Source organism: Elgaria multicarinata, chromosome 1 (assembly GCF_023053635.1).
Source record: "Elgaria multicarinata webbii isolate HBS135686 ecotype San Diego chromosome 1, rElgMul1.1.pri, whole genome shotgun sequence".
NCBI lineage: Eukaryota > Metazoa > Chordata > Lepidosauria > Squamata > Anguidae > Elgaria > Elgaria multicarinata.
The window spans coordinates 137,938,240-137,955,048 of record NC_086171.1 but is presented as its reverse complement, the minus strand read 5'-3'; the positions used below and the strand labels follow the sequence as shown (position 1 = coordinate 137,955,048).

General features: G+C 40.6%; 1 protein-coding gene across 2 annotated transcripts in view; it reads right to left on the bottom strand.

Moving 5' to 3' along the window:
* Positions 1–3,162: 3,162 nt before the first annotated feature.
* The window catches only part of NEGR1 (neuronal growth regulator 1), a 585,000-nt gene continuing 571,353 nt past the window's right edge, over positions 3,163–16,809 (bottom strand). For both annotated transcript variants that reach the window (XM_063137453.1, XM_063137460.1), the window contains one exon: positions 3,163–3,719. In XM_063137453.1, coding sequence (XP_062993523.1) covers positions 3,595–3,719 — 125 coding nt within the window. In that variant the 3' untranslated portion in view covers positions 3,163–3,594. The remainder of the gene's footprint in view (positions 3,720–16,809) is intronic.

Here is a 16,809-nt window from a genome sequence, read left to right as displayed (position 1 = left end):
TGAAAATTCAGATGCTGGACTGAGCATTGGGCTAATGTGTTCCAACTGCTGTTGTGGTAGGAATTCCCACACAAACAAAAACATTACAAATCCTTTCATCACAGGTATTTTCAACTTCAATAATAATAAAAAATAAAATATCACCCTGTTTTGCTGCAGGAATCATCAGACTCCATGTGCTGGGGGAGGATCATGAAGGCAGTTAACTTGACTCTAGAGTCTGGATGAGCAAATGAATTAAAACAGCTCTTCATGTATGTGAGAGGTGGTGCTGGGTATCCTTTGTTTTGGACATATCTTTGACTTGTTCCTTTTTCCTTAACAGACTACTGACAGATATAATACTTTCTGCAGCACTGCTCTTTCAGTCTGTTGAATGCATTCTAGAACTTTAAAGCTGCAATACAAGAGAGGATAGAGAGAGGGGCTTCAGACATTCAAATCTGCAGAGAGAACAGGATGTGCAAATAACTTATACTTTCAGTTCTCTATGCAGCTTTGGAATGATCTGTAGGGGACAGTAGAACAAGCTCCCTTATCCTGTTACAAAGCTCCCTTTGAAAGAACCACAAAAATAGCAATTGCAAGTTCCTTGTGCTTCATGTTGCCCCAGCAAGTTTGAATGTCTAGTCACATCAAATGTCAGGCTATTGCCCCAGTTGCCATAGATGCAACACCAATAGATATGTAGCATATGTATACAAACAGAATGATTAAACAATATTGTTCTACTGTCCAATACTCTCCAAATAGCATTACTATTTCTAAGAGCCATCTTCTAGTTAAACTGGATTCCCTTCCTAATCTATTGACATTTTATTTACAGAGAAGAGGATTCAAGGAGTTAAAGAAATAATGTAGGTCTTAGAAACAGGATCCATGTGAGCTGATTGATTCTCTAGCTAGAAACAATAGTGACCAACTTTTGAGAACAAACTCTATTGAAGTGTGTGCACCAGTGAACCTTTTCTGATGGTGATATTAACAATGATGATGAATTTACACTATGCAGCCAATAAAGTGTCCTCTTTTATAGGATTAAGAATGGGTGGCTTAATTATTTAACAAACCACATATGTTTAAATTTACTCAAATGAAACCACTGCAGCCTTGACTATGGCTTTGTGAGACATCACTAAATTGCCTTTTGCTTTTAAGACTTTGAGGCCTACACAAACTCATTCTGAGACGCATCCTCTCTCCTGATACCCTCACTGACATTATTGTACTGTTGTGTAGGGCCAGCTCTACACCAAGCAGGATATATCACTTTGAAAATGGTTTGAAAGCGGTATATGGAATGTGTCCTGGGCCCGAACAGTTGTCAAAACTGTTATAAAGCAGTAGTGTAGATTCTGCCCAGATCTCATCAGCTTCAGTTAGAGAGACAAGTTATTGTCTCTCAGGCAGGAGCCACACTACTGCTTTATAACGTTATTGAAGTGCACTGACAACTGTTGGGACCCATTCCATACAGCGTTTTCAAACACCTTCCAAATTGTTATATCCTGCTTGGTATAGATCTGGCCTCATCCTAAGCCAGTGACAACAAATACATCCTCAGTTAAGCAGCAAAGACCAATTTGTCACTATTTCGTGGAGGAACTAGATTAAATCCAAATGGAAGTCTTTGCACTTGCTCTAGTATTCACTTATTTTACATTAGGGTAACATTTGTATTGATTCCCCCCGCCTCCATTTTTCAAGTGCCATTTTTGCCCTTTGTTAATTTGTAGGCTATACTTTTACTAAGATTTGGAAATTGAAACCTTAGAAGTCCTTTCTGAGGGGAAAATGCAATAGTTATGCTAAAATAAGCATACATTGTTGACATTTTGACAAATAGATATGTAGAATGTAACATCTGAAGAGATCTGGTTTCTCACAAGTTGCATCTCAGATAACATAGGCGTGAGGAAGAAAGATTTGTCTTCCATGTCCGACATAAAACATTCCTTCACTAGAGTGAAGGTTATTTTATCCATCTGCATTTCTCCATAACACTTCCTACATTGTGTGGAATAATGATATTGTAACACATCATTTACAGCAGCCTTTCCTCAACCTGGTACCCTACAGATATTTTGTATTTCAACACCCATCAGCCCCAACCAGCATGGACAATTATCAGGAATGCTGGGAGTTGTCTTTCAAAACATCTGGAGGGTACCAGATTGAGGAAGGTTGATTTATAGGATCTCACCACCACCGCCACCACAACAGGTGCGGAGGTGGCTGAATTGTGCCTCACAGTCGGCATTTGAGGAAATTCTTCAGCCATTTGTTTGTGTAGGAGAGAACGCAGTGGTTTATTGTTTAAGAAAATTGACCTTGGGAAAATATTTAAATGGTGGTAGGCATGTTACCATATGCCCTCTGTAGTAAAGTACAATTATTTGAATGATTGCTTGTGTGTGTGTGTGTGTGTGCACATGTATGTGTTTTAGAAACATATTTATTATGAACATTCTGACACTTCTAAGGGTTTTTCAGACCTCACCACTATGTTCTATAAGTGAACCAACCAGATACATTATAAGTTCAAAATGGAGAACAACACTGACATGTAAAATTTGCCACTAATTATAAATATACAATAAAATAAAGAGGTGGTCACTTTCTCTGCAGCCTTTTAAAAAGTCTGAATTGGAATGAACAAAGGAAATGTGTTACATTCACAAATAAGTCTCTGAGAAATATCTGCTGCTTTTGTATAAATTTGGAATATACGTTGGAAGTACCATCTGTTTACTCTTTCTGCTGTGCTCAGTGTTTGCAGTAGTTTCTTTAACCCACTGGTGGTATTCATTTTACAGCCAATAGCACCTTTGTCCTTAAGAAGAGATTTGGTACCTTTGAGCTTAGCATCTACCAAAATATATCTATCTATCTCCCATTTGTTTGAGAGGAAGAGAAAAGCAGTATCTTATGAAGGCACACCCATGCTGAACTGACAATAAAATCAAAATCATAGCATAACTGCACAGTGCAGTCATATTACAAGGCTCATTCTTGAAATCTGAGTATCATGCTAGAAGAAAATCTAGATATGTGTTCTATTTTTGAAGAAATGAATTGAAGGCAATATTATTTAGCTTTTTTTGTAAAAAAAAAAAAAGATTCCGTGTCAATGCAGATATAATCATATTTAAAGAGGGAAATAAATGCTTGTATTGCAGCCTTAAAGATCACGTGTTTAACTGCAATATTTGGGTTCTTTTTATGTAAACTACAGTCTGCAAAGTCAGCAGACCATGACTGAATGCTTTTGAAAAGTTATAGATTACAAACATGAACTCACAATTAATATCCTCTAAAAGTAATTTCAGAGCTTTCACGTCTTTTTAAAAAGAAAAGAAAAGAAAAGGACAATGTGTACTTCTTCACAAGGTAATGCAGCTAATAAAAAAAGAGAGAGTAGAATTAAAGTATTTACATAATGAGCAATTCTACAGAAGGCGATCATTCCCCATATAAGCACTGCTGATTATATCCGACGCCGCTTTTTTTTTTTTTTAAACAAACTCTACCAGATTGGATCCAGTCATCAGCACTTTCAAAGAATCCTTAAAAGCTTTTCATGGTTCTTTACATTTATTGTAGAACGATGTTCTTCAGGTACATTATGCTGGTGTAAGAGGACATTGTCAACACAAGGTACCAGCAGGACAATAGAACTTCAGCGGCCCCAGTGATCCCAAGCTGAGTCGTACTTGGAGCTGGAAAGAGAAGAATATAGATGAGTTAAAATATTCCTGTGGTTTCACCACCCCACACTCACTTAAAGCAAAACAAAACAAAACTGTAAACTAGAATTAGTTTAACAACAGATTTCAAAACTAGCAACCAGTGGTAAAGCCTAGCAGAAAAAAATGCACCAGAAAAAGGAAACATTTGCACAAGTAGAATTACCCTGCAATGAGCTGTTCTAGGGCAAGATTTCAAGTATCTGTTGAGGGCTGGTTCACACACACTACACTTCATTTGAGGGAATATGTATACTTTATTCCCCCTCTATCACTTTTGGAATCCTGGAGAAGGGAGCCCATTCCTTTCTGCCAATAGCTGCTACAGGCAAATAAGGCTACTTCAACTTGTGTGGAGTGCGCACATTCAAGGATGGCTGAAAGGCCGGATGTTTAAGGTCTTAATTCTTTATTAAGACAAAAATGGCTCTTTCTACGAGTTTCCTTCCCTCCATAATGTTCCCCTCAGCCTGAGGAAGTACTTCCCTTCCCAGACTCACTGGTCTTAAAATGGTTGTATCACAATGTACTACATCTCCCGGATTCAGTTTTCCTTTAAAACAACAAATTATTCCAACCAAACCAAATACTTCAAGCAAACAAAATCACTGTGCAAAATTATCAGTGTTGATTACAACAGGTGCACGTTCACTCACATAGGTCAAAGGTTGGTAGCACTTCACCCAGTAGAGTACAATCTTTACTAATGGCTTGGGTTACTGTCCCATGTAGCTTCTGCATAAAGTTTTCACATAGATCTCTATACTGTTCAGTGATGTACACTTGCTGTTCACTTCTTGTGTTTAATTTCAGAAATTTGGATAAATATGGCGGCTGGCTCCTAATGGTTGTGTCAATCTTGTGCTTTTTGTGTGTGCTCATGAGTTTGTTGATACTTGCACATTTGCTGTATAGAAATGAGAGTGTTGTGCATACACCCTGGTCTGTATATGATAAAACTTTAGGTGACATGTGCTGCATCTCTGTCTCACATCTTGCAGATGTTTCCACCTTGTATGTATGTGGTGTTGGGCCTGTGGCTCCTTCAATAGCTGGCAGCCAACCACAGGCCATCTCCATGTTGACAGCACTTCCAAGATGAAAGAGAAACAGTAGTCTAGGAGGGGATCTACATTAGTCAAGTTAGAACATGTCTTACCATTTTTAAATGTGCGTTTGGTAGTATTTTGCCACATGACGTTTAGTTTGTGACTTTTTATTGTTGTCTGTTCTCCGGTTTTTATTTTGAACTTCTCTGAAATAAGTTGTTATGATGTGGCTGATTTCATCGTATTAAATGGGTTTCCTGTAGTTCTTAATTAGCCAATCGCATTCCTGGGGGCATGTTTATGTAATTTCCATGCCCAAAGTTGGAGCCGTTTTTTTCTTTCAAGCCTCTTTTTGAAGCTACTTTTAGTTTCACTTTTGAGAGGCTTCAGGATCGTTTGTAAGTGGGGGATTCTCGGAGAGAATAGGAAGTGGGTGGGGAAATTGGCAGCCGGGGGAAAAAGAACAAACGGATTTCTTTTCTTAGTGTGGCCAAAAGGAATGCATTTCCATGGAAAGAGAAAAGTAAATAAACCTTTTAAAAACTGCTACGTTTTAAATCATTCAAAAACAAAACGTTCAATGACTGTAAAAACGTTTCATGTACTATTGTAGATCCCCTCACCATGTGCTATCCCAGTAGGGCTTTTGTTGTTTCTACAATTGTTCTATTTGCCATAGGATCATGGCAATGTAGCATGTTGTAGTCCAACATGTGGGGAAGAAACAGTTGTTGACAGCATCCTGTTGAGAGCATTCCATACCTCTCAACAGTGTGTTCCAACAGAACCAAGTTGAGATCCCTGGATGATGCTGATTGTTTATTTATTTAAGAAGTTTTTCCCACCTGACATTATAAGATAGTCGCAAAGCGAGGTGCAAACTTAAAACATAGTAAAGTAATACAGCATTGACAAACACACACACACACAATCAAACAGGGGAGAACAGTAACAGATAAATTACAATTTACTCAATGGCCCCATTCAGGCAACATGCTAAACCATGCTGCTTAACCACAAAATGGTTAACGGAATGCAATATATTCCATTAACCATTTTGTGGATAAGCAGCATGGTTTAGAGTGTTGTCTGAACAGGGCCAATGTAACAAAAGAAAAAAAAGGGGGGGAGTTGAAAGCATGAATAAAGAAATAGGTCTTTAGCTGGCACTGAAAGCTTGTAAGACTTGGTGCGACTTGTATATGATGGGGGAAGGAGTTCCATAGTTGTGGTGCTATATGAAGAACACCCTCTCTTGGGTTGCCATGTATCAAACTCCAGGCAATTGCTGTACTGTCAAGACAGCATCCCTACTTGATCTTAATATCCAGGCAGATGCATAAGGGAAAAAGTGCTTCATCAGGTAATTCATCAGGTAATTGTGTAGGGCTTTATATGTCAACACAAGCACCTTGAACCTGGCTTGGTAGCTTATTGGCAGCCAATACTACTCCTATGGCAATGGTATAATATGTTCCCAGTAGGCTGTCCCATGCAGGAGCCTAGCTGCAGCATTTTGCACTAGCTGCAGCCTCTGGGCCAGCCTCACAGGTAGCCCTACATAAAGTACATTGCAATAGTCCAATCTTGAAATTACTGGTGCATGGATCACTGTGGCCCTACTGTCCCTGTCCAGGAATGGCTGTAGCTGGCATACCAACCAAAGTTGGAAAAAGGCACCCCTGGCTGGGCCGCTTGTGCTTCAATAGACATTGATGGATATAGGAGTATCCCTAAACTACACAGCTGCTCTTTCACAAGGAGTGCAACTGCATCCAGTATAGGCAACCCAACCCCCAAAAGACCCCCATTTTGTCATGTTGACTTCCTGCTGTTCACAGCACTGAACTGTGCTAATTTAGGTGCTTCCTAAAAAGGCAGTGCCCTCAGTCTGAACTAGATTTGTTTGTCCCAAGTGATATTGCCATGTGGACAAATCTGTTCAGCTGTGTGACAATATAACTGTTACTGGAAAGAAGGAGGGCAGTTTTTCAAACTAAAATATGTTGAACTGCACAGCAGACAGCTATGGTGATAGCTTGAACGTGTGTTGAGTGGGGTTTGCTCTCATACCAGGGGGCAGGGATATTGGCCAGACTTCACTATCCTCTGGTGTGACCCCTTGTGTGGAGATGAACTGTCTCATGTATTTTACTCCTTGGACTGTGCAATGTATATTGTCTACACTGAACTTAATCAGCCTCATCAGATGCGTTAGGATCTGATCATGTTACTCAAGTGTGGGCGCTGCTATAATCAAGTCATCTGCTGTTATGTGGATCCCTGTGACTTCTCCAAATGTCTCATAATTCTTTTCCTGAAGCACTTCACTAGTTGACTTAATTCCAAAAGGTAGAATGAGGCATTCATATCTTCCCCATGGTGTGCTGAAAATACATAGGTCAGGAGGCTTCCCAGTTTAGTCCAATTTGCCAAATCCATCGTTTGCATCCAGAAACATAAAGGAGCTTTCACAAGCCAATCAACACTGAACATCTGCTGCCATTGGAATGGAACAGTATTCTCTGAGCATAGCCTTATTAGGTATTGTGGGGTCCAAGCAAACTTGCAGCTTGCCATTTCTCCCCCTCAGTGGCATCCAAACAGGGGTAGACACACAGCCACCCTGACTATAATCCCTTCTTTCACTAAAAGCACCAGTGAATTTTTCAATCTATCCACCACGGAAAACATTATGTTTTTGTATCTATCGAGAACAGGCATGGCTGTCTGGGAATATATAATACATCCCCATGACATTCTCCAACTTCCCTGTGGGTTCAGCACCTTGGATAGCCACTTTAGCGCTCTGACAGGTTCTGACTGAAACCCAGAGCAGATTCATCGAAGTGACCAGCCTGACAGATGCTCTTTGTGGGAACTGTCTGTGTAGCAGGCTAGCCCTTGCCCTCCTGTGGCCTGTTTTAGACTCCAGGATGCATGGATTGCTGTGCTGTGTTAGGACCTGCAGAAATGTGTCATCCTGCGATCCAGCCATGAACACGATTTGTGTTTATGCAACTTCAAAGGCTCTTCAGGTATCTGCTGCCTTTTGTAAACTCACATTCTCTTAGCAAGGGCTCCTTTCGCTTGTTAATAAGTCACATTGAACACAATTTTTGGCTGATCCTCAGTGGTTCCAAACAAGGTATGTTTTGCTTTTGATTCCAGTCATGAAAAATATCTGCTCCACTAAATTATTTATTACATTATTGTAAGCTGCCTAGTTGTGTTATTGGGTAGCAAATAAATGTTGCTAATAAACGAAGAAATAAACATTTGTCAATCTGAGTTTCTGCTCAATGAGAATGACACCAGAACCACTAACCCTTAAAAACAATTTCCAGAGGGCCAGCCATGTTAGACTGTTGCAGCAAAAACAGCGGAGTCTTGTGGTGAGACTCTGTTGAGTCTCTTCAAGATGAACTCAGACATCATTGAACTGTCTCTGCAGAGGCCACCAGTGAGGGAGGAAACAGCAGCCAGGCACCTCTCCACCGTGCCTGGGTCCAGCTCCAGCTGAGAGCCCCCTCCCTCCTGCTGTCAACTGTCTCTGCAGAGGCCACCAGTGAGGGAGGAAGCAGCAGCCAGGCACCTCTCCACCGTGCCGGGGTCCAGCTCCAGCTGAGAGCCCCCTCCCTCCTGCTGTCAATTGTAACTGCTGAACTTTGCAACTAAGATTGTAGTGCCTGAATTTGCTTTCCTTTTCCCCCTCCTCCTCCTCCCTCCCAATCCCCTTTCCTTTTGTGTCATGTCTTTTAGATTGTAAGCCTGTGGGCAGGGACTGTCAAGAAATACTTTTGTAAGCTGCCGTGAGAGCCTTTTTTGGCTGAATGGTGGCATAAAAATCCTTAAATAAATAAATAAATAAATAAATCATTGCAGTGGTGAGATTAACATATGTAATCCGGAAGGGGGAACCTTTGTCCTTGTTCAGACAACAAGGAATAGTTGAATGTCGTGAGCATTGCAGTGCACTTCAGCAATTTCACATTTATGCCTGTCTTTGAAATCTGTCTTTATTCTTTGGCATAGAGGCCATTTCTACACCTGCCTTTCCCCCCTGGAATTGTCCCGAGATCATCCCGTATGTCCAAATGACACACAGGGGATCCTGGGAGCAAGCAGGGATGATCCCTCCATTTGCCTGGGATAATCCTTAGGTGTAGAAAGGGCCAGAGACTGGCTTGTGTGTAGAATGCAGTAGGGCATTGCTGGCAAATGATGGGATATATCACAGTGGAAGATATATCACAATGGCATATATGGCATATTTCACAGTGTCCTTGTTCAAACCACAGGAAATAGAGCTGAATGTCTTGATAAATTATACTTCAGCAATTTCACATTGATGTCTGTCTTTGAAATTCCCCTTTTCAAGAATGGTGACCTTAAGGTCCTTTGCAGACTGTCCTGGGAGGTTACAATGTTCTCTTACTGGTTTTTGAATGTAGCCATTCCTGAGGTTCAGTTTGTGTCCATTTATTCTTTTACATAGAGACTGGCCTATTTGTAGAATGTAGTAGGACATTGCTGGAAAATGATGGAAGATGAGGAGGTATATTTATTGATTTCTTAGAAATACTTCATGTTGTAGATGGAATTATGAGGTCCTGTAATAGTGTTGCCAGAGTATACAGGGGGACAGCATTGGCTTCTGAGTCTGCCAGAGAATTTGGTTTCTTCAGGCTCATCTACACCAAGCAGGATATTCCATTATGAAAGCAGTATGAAAGTGATATATAAAAGGCAGGAGTCACACTACTGCTTTATAATGGTATTAAAGTGCACCGCAGGATCTACACTACTGCTTTATAGTGGTACTGAAGTGCACTGACAACTGTTGGGGCCCATGACACATCTACACCAAGCAGGATATAACACTATGAAAGTGGTATATGGTATGTGTCAGTGGGCCCCAACAATTGTCAGTGCACTTCAATACCGCTATAAAACAGTAGTGTGGCTCCTGCCTTTTATATACCACTTTCAGAGCGGAATATCCTGCTTGGTGTAGGTGAGCCCTTCATCTGTATCTCTTTTGCAAGGTCTGTTGTTGCTGGTGAGTAACCTTTTTAGGTTTGTCCCATGTAGACTGCCCAGTCCTGCAGTCTACATGGGACAGAACTGTGGCTTGAACAAGGTTTCTTTTTATCACACTACATATGTTAACCTTCTCACCATCGCCGAGATATCTGAGTTATCACCCAACATTTTCTGAACAGCAATTGTTAAGGTAATTATTACTGTCTTTACCTTTTACATTTCAGTTCCTTCTGACTACAGTGCTTACACCTCTCCTCCCCCAAGCATGTCAATTTGAGTTCAACACTTCATACATCTTATGAAGTTGGCACAGAAAAGCTTATGCAAGAACCTGTTAATATTTAAGGTGCCACAATACTCTTAAAAGCAATATTCTTTTAAGGTTTACAGTCAACCCTAAGCATTGTTAAAACATCATTCATTCTAGGCCTCTCTGTACTTGGCTGTTGAGCTAGGGTATGGTTAATTAGCCGGGCTTCATTCATGGCCACTGTTTTACCTGCCTTAGAGGCTTTCATATAGGTGATAAAATGCATTTCACCCTATAGGTAATTGAGAACAAGTTTCTCATTATTATCTGTAAGTTTTGGATTTGTACTCTGTTCTATATAACTAGCATATACAACATTTCACATTAGAGCCAGGTTATTTTCCTTGTTCATAAGCTGGTAAAACATAATTCTTTCACTTACTTGTTTAATTGTTGCACTGGTAGCACATGTTTTGGAAACAACTTTTTTTTAAAAAAAGAACAATCCATTTTATGTGATTTTAATTTTGGTTTTCTGCTGCCTGAATAAGCCTAAATAACATGCAACCTGATGCAGGGGTAGAAAGGAAACCCTCTTATATTGCAATTGTGTTAGCTCAAAGGGACTTAGAACCTTTGGCTCATAATTACGCAGAAAGTTGCTCCAGGGGAGTAACACAAGGGCAAGAGACATTCACATGAGGAGGTTAAATATACAGGAGCATTTAACTGGCAATTCCTCCACTTACATGGTAGCAGGATCATCAAGCTTTAGATAATTATCTAGAAGATTATCAGTTCTTTAGAGAGGAGATGCCAGGAGGAACTTAATAGTCCCTTTTGTGGCCTGGCTAGCCTATTAATGGTCGACCTGTATTGGGACACTGGGCTACACTATTGCACTCACTGAAACAAGAAGAACTTGCCCAAGGGATGGGAGAATCTGCAAAGCTTCATCACATTCAGTTCTCTGATTTTCACCTTGAACCTCAGTTCACCTCATTTCTGTTCCTGATTGCAAGGGCTTTTGGGGGTGTGGGTGGGTGTTCTAATAGGTAAACTGCATTTGGGTGCACATTTTAAAGTGTGAACGCAAATGCACACTCCCCTTCATTGACTAAAGAATGAAAATGTGCAATTTTCCCAAAATGCACATTTTTAATCTGAATATTTTTCTAATGTACACTTTTTTTTAATGCAAACACAAGCTTGGGAATATGCAAATGGAACAAATTCTGCTCCAAAACAAAATTCCCATACATCCCTCCTCTGTCCTCTTCCGTGGGATCATTTACTGGGGCCATGAGAGGGATGCCGTGATCACAGACATGGCTGTGGGATTGTCTCTGTGTGCAGCTTGGGTCACAGAAAAGCAGCCACTTAGTTAGCACTTATCCCTGAACATTTTGTATGTTGCTTTGGAGGGAACAATAATATTAACTGACTTCCAAGGCAGCTTTAAAAGCAAAACCCATTTCTGTTTCTCTCTTATTCATGTTTTTAGGGCAGTGGCTGACAGTTTTTGTGGATGCTGTCAATTTGTAACATTAAAGTAAATGTTAAACAATTGAACAATGTGACTCAGTAAGCTTCCAGCAAAGTTCCTTGCAGGTACCAAAGATATCTGTAAAGCATGTTGTTTTGATAATCAACTTTCAAAATAAGTGAGAATGCATTTAATTTGAGGTACCCACCCTGGCTACACGTCAAGAGTAACGTTAAAGACTAGAGATGCAAATCAAGGTCTGACCTCAATTTTGCATGAAGCCCTAGATACAGAACTCGGGAAAAGCAAGTGAATTAAATGAGGTTGAAGTTGTTGAAGTAAATTAAATGAAGTCAAAGTTGTCAAAATGAATTAAAGAATGTTGAAGTTGCTCAAGCAAATTATTCAAAGCCAAAGTTAAGTAGGGTGACCATATGAAAAGGAGGACAGGGCTCCTGTATCTTTAACAGTTGTATTGAAAAGGGAATTTCAGCAGGTGTCATTTGTATCTATGGAGAACCTGGTGCTGCACTTTAACTGTTGTGATGGAGAGGGAATTTCAACAGGTTCCCCATATATACTAATGACACCTGCTGACATTCCTTTTTCTATGCAACTGTTAAAGATACAGGAGCCCTGTCCTCCTTTTCATATGGACACCCTAAAGTTAACAAATGGGGCAAATCAACTTCATGAGTTTGGCTACTGAGCTAAATCTATGGATCTTACCTGTGGATTTGAAAAGCTCTCTTTGTCCCAGCTATAATCACGGACCTTCAGGCAAAGAAGCTAATGTGTACTTCATTCCCAAACTATATGTGATGGTGGCAGAGCTGTTGCTTTAAACAGTTCTTCCCTAATCCCCTCTTAAGTATTTCATGGTGACAGAGGGTCACTTCAAGACTAGGTCAAGAAACACTGAAGCTCACTGACCACAGATGTGGACAGGAGTATACTCAAAAAGACAATTCCAGAAATGTTATGATTGTATATCTTATCTCATTGATTTCTATCCTACCTTTGAGGCCAGCATACATGGACCTCTCCCTTTATCCTTACCACAACCCTCTGAGGGAGGTTTGGCTGAGAGATGGTGTCTGGCCCAAGGCTACCCAGCAACCTTTGTGGCTGAGTTGGAATGTGAACACAGGTGTCTCCTTTCTAAGGCCTTAGCTAGACCTAAGGTTTATCCCGGGATTGTCCCGGGGTCATCCCTGTTCATGTAAATGACACACAGGGGATCCCAGGAGCAGGCAGGGACAACCCCGGGACGATACCGGGATAAACCTTAGGTCTAGCTAAAGCCTATGTCTAACATATTATACCACATCTTGAAAAGTAAGCTTTTATTCATCCAAATATTCTCCCAAGCTATATTTTTATTCACAAGAATGTAGTTGCATGTGTATCTTAACAGCAACATTTGCCTGATCCTGGTGAAGCTATAGAGGAGGAGGGTCTGAAAAAAAGAAGCCAATAGTGGAGAATCCTTGGCTTTTGGTAAAATAATTTTTGGGTCATCTGACCTTTTAATAATTCTCATGAAAAAAACAAAGTGGTTTCACCTATTACATATGTGCCAGCTACTTGGCACTGCTATGGCTGTCCCAGAAACCGAGCCTAGTCCTCATGGGCTAAAACTGGGCTGGTGGAGCAGACAGAGAGTTGGATATATTAGGTTGATCTCTATCCCCTGCTCTGCCCCATCCCTGAAGGGTCAACGGCTCTTAGTGCTGCTAACTACAGCTTCTAGCCAGATCAATAGTGCTTGGCAAACATTGCCCAAAGGTACTGTCCTTGCTATCCACTCCCATCCCTCATTATCCAGAGATAAGTCCCCTTAATTGCTGACCTTGCCCTGTCAAACAGATCATCAATAGCAGACAAATACTGCCCATTAGATTGTAAGCCTATGCGGCAGGGTCTTGCTATTTACTGTTTTACTCTGTACAGCACCATGTACACTGATGGTGCTATATAAATAAATAAATAAATAATAATAATAATAATAATAATAATAATAATAATAATAATAATGATACAATCTGTGGAGTGTTAATCATGTTTTGGGCCTTGAATGAGTGGATCACCTTGTGCCTACTCCCTCCTGTCTACCCAAGCAAGGCCCAGCCTTCCTGGGCCGGAGGGCCTAGGGAGCAGCTGCGGCCTGCCACTGATGCTAATCAGCCTGGTTATGACCCCTTAGGCTGGCAACTGTGCTGCATTTCCTGGATATTCCTTCATAGCTGTTATGACAACATGTTTGAAAAACACACTCCTTTATTTCTCTAACAATGTCAGTTGCTGTAGTAGTAGATTATACAAGCAAAAGGCCATAAGAATTCCAGACTATTTCCAAGAAAGATTCTTCCCCCCCCCCCCCCCCGCCCAACTACATACCAAAGAGGAACACAACCAGGCAGTTCAAAATGACAACTGCCACTGATGCACATTTTGAGTAGAAAACAGTAATTGAATTTCTCACAGCTGAGGAGATCTTGCCAACTGAGATTCACCACTGCATGATGAATGTATACAGACCTCTACATGTTGTGAATGCTGGATACACTCTTTGAAAATTGAGCTTAAAGCTAGACCTTATGGCAGCCAGCAGGAATAACTATTGACAAAGAGAACACAACAGATCACAGCTGAACTGGTCTGCAAAGACTGACGCCTCACGTGGCACGAGTTGAAAGGAATTCTCTGTATCATTTAGTGCGCTACACTAGCAACTAGGGCCATGTGCATAGAACATTGTGGGGCTAACAATGAAACATCATTATCGCTCAAATCACGGTGGGGGATAGAATGTGGTTCTAGAAAGTATCTGTCCATGGTGAGATTGCCATAAAGAAAAGCATCCTATGAGGTGGGGGGAAATCAAAAGACAATGGTCTTCTGTCTGAAACCATCCTTGTGATGTTAGGGGGCCTTCAGGAAATACCTTCACGAAGGCTGAATTAAAGAAGAAAACCATAAGCACACAGCCATATACAGAGTACTGAAAAATCTGCCCAGTGATATGGCAGAAGTTCTATGTATCAACATGAATGGCATTACTTACCCAAGAACACTTTACATCCTCTTTATGGCACACTGTAATTTCAACAATTCATATTATCCTATAGAGAAATGTGTGTGAATGTGTGCTGGGGATATGGATTTATGGCACTTTCTACCTGCTATTGGAGCTAGATCAGCTTCTTCAAGCTGGTGTCCGCCTTATGTTTTGGATTTCAGCTCCCAAGTTTCCTGACCAGTGGCCATGCTGGCTAGGTCTTATGGGAGTTGAATTCCACAACATTTGGGGGAGGGGACCAGGTTAGGGAATGCTGAGCTTGATGGTCTTTATACCCCTTGCAAGCTCTATGGTTTGAGTATTCAGATTGCATCAAATTACAATGTGTCATGAAGAAGAGGTAAAGGGACTCTAAAATTTGATGGCACATGATGGGGCTTTTAATTAGATGTGTCAGTTAGTTCACATGGTGTTTCTTTGTGGATACTTGTCACAATTTATATTATCAAGTTATTAATGCTATGTTGAAATTCACTCCAGTTGGGTACAAGGAACTAAAACTGAACTAAAGCTGAAAAAAAATCTATACCGCTAAACTGAAAATAAATCCCACTGAACTCAGTGGGGTTTACTTCTGAGTAAACATGTGTACTATTACACTGTTAAAGTCTAAATAGGATTTGAAAGATAATCAAATTAAAACAAATTACACCAAACCGCCTTTATGAGCTCTTCTGACATCAAATGAAACACAATGCCCAGAACAATCAATCATTTTAATCTAAAACACATTTAATCCAGACCATTTTAATCAAAACCCTCACTGAAATCATAGAGCTAACTTCCCAGAAAGCAAGTTTAGGATCTAGGTAAAAGATTTCAAAATGATTATGCAATTAAATATATTTTAATCAGCCTTCTTGTGTGCTGTTGGATTGGATTATTGACATTACTTAGTATGCAAGTAGTATCTTGTAGTATCTGCTTCATGGTGTTTTCTACCCATTTTTCAAAAGAGATTATTGTCGTCTTTATTGAGACTACTGTGGGCAGAGTTAATGAAAACTGAGAGGTCCACTTAGGACATAACACAGCCTTGTTTTTCCCCATCCTCGGTGGCATGTATCCCTAGTTGCGCGTATGCATCACACCATGCTGTTTCGGGAAATCGGAAGCCTATGCACACTGTTCCAGCCCAATCTGTTCAGTTAAGGAACATAAACTCAGAGCTTGTGTCCCTTGATCAAGTGGAGAAAGAAGACTAGCAAAGATATGAAACACATACACAAGCCTCCCATTCTCTATAACGGGCCAGCAAATCTTCTGGTCTGGTTCACAGTTTTGTCTCTACCATGAGGTGTCCCTCCCTCACCGCTTGGCCTTGTTGAATATTGTGATAACAGTGTGATGCATTGGCTGGATTGCTAAAGTTTAGTTGACTTGACTGGCTCCATCTTGACTTGACTGGCACCATTCTACCCTTCAGCTGGTCTGCTGGTGTTTTTGTCCAGTTTCCAGAATTATGTCCCATGCAAGAAACTAGATGTGGCTTCTCAATCACAGCACAATCCTATACATGTCCACTCAGAAGTAAATCCCATTTATGTCAATGAGACTTATTCCTAGGTATGTATTGGACTGTAACTTTAGATAGAGAAAAAAAACCATTTCACTTTCATCTCCATAAGTTTTCAAATCTCCATTTCTATGACTGGCTGGATCTCCATCCCCACCTCCCAGTGGCTAAGGAGACCTTTCCACTAATCCTTTCAAAACTAAAAGGACCTGCAAGATTCAATGGGAGTGACTTCACAGATCCAATGTGAGTTTTGAAGTCTTTGCCTCGTGATGTATAGCTGGACCTCTGAGAGTCCACATTTTTTTTGCTTTTTTTATTGTGAATTTAACAGAACAGAACAGAAAATAAATAAATCATGGAACAAGGGAGAGAGAGGGAGAGGGAGCAAACATTACATGCATAGAGAGTCCATATAACACAAGGTTGGACTCCAATTTGGAAAGTTCCTTTAGTGTCTTCAAAACAAAAAACTCATGGAACCAGGTCAGCTTTCAGGTGGGTTGGTTGTTGTTGTTTTTAAAAATTTCAGATCAATGTGAGAGCAGTTTTATAGATGTATACATGTGAGAGGTGGATTCCCCAAACCCTAGGTAACACTTGTGGGTAGCACAGGAAGTTCCCCCAACCATGG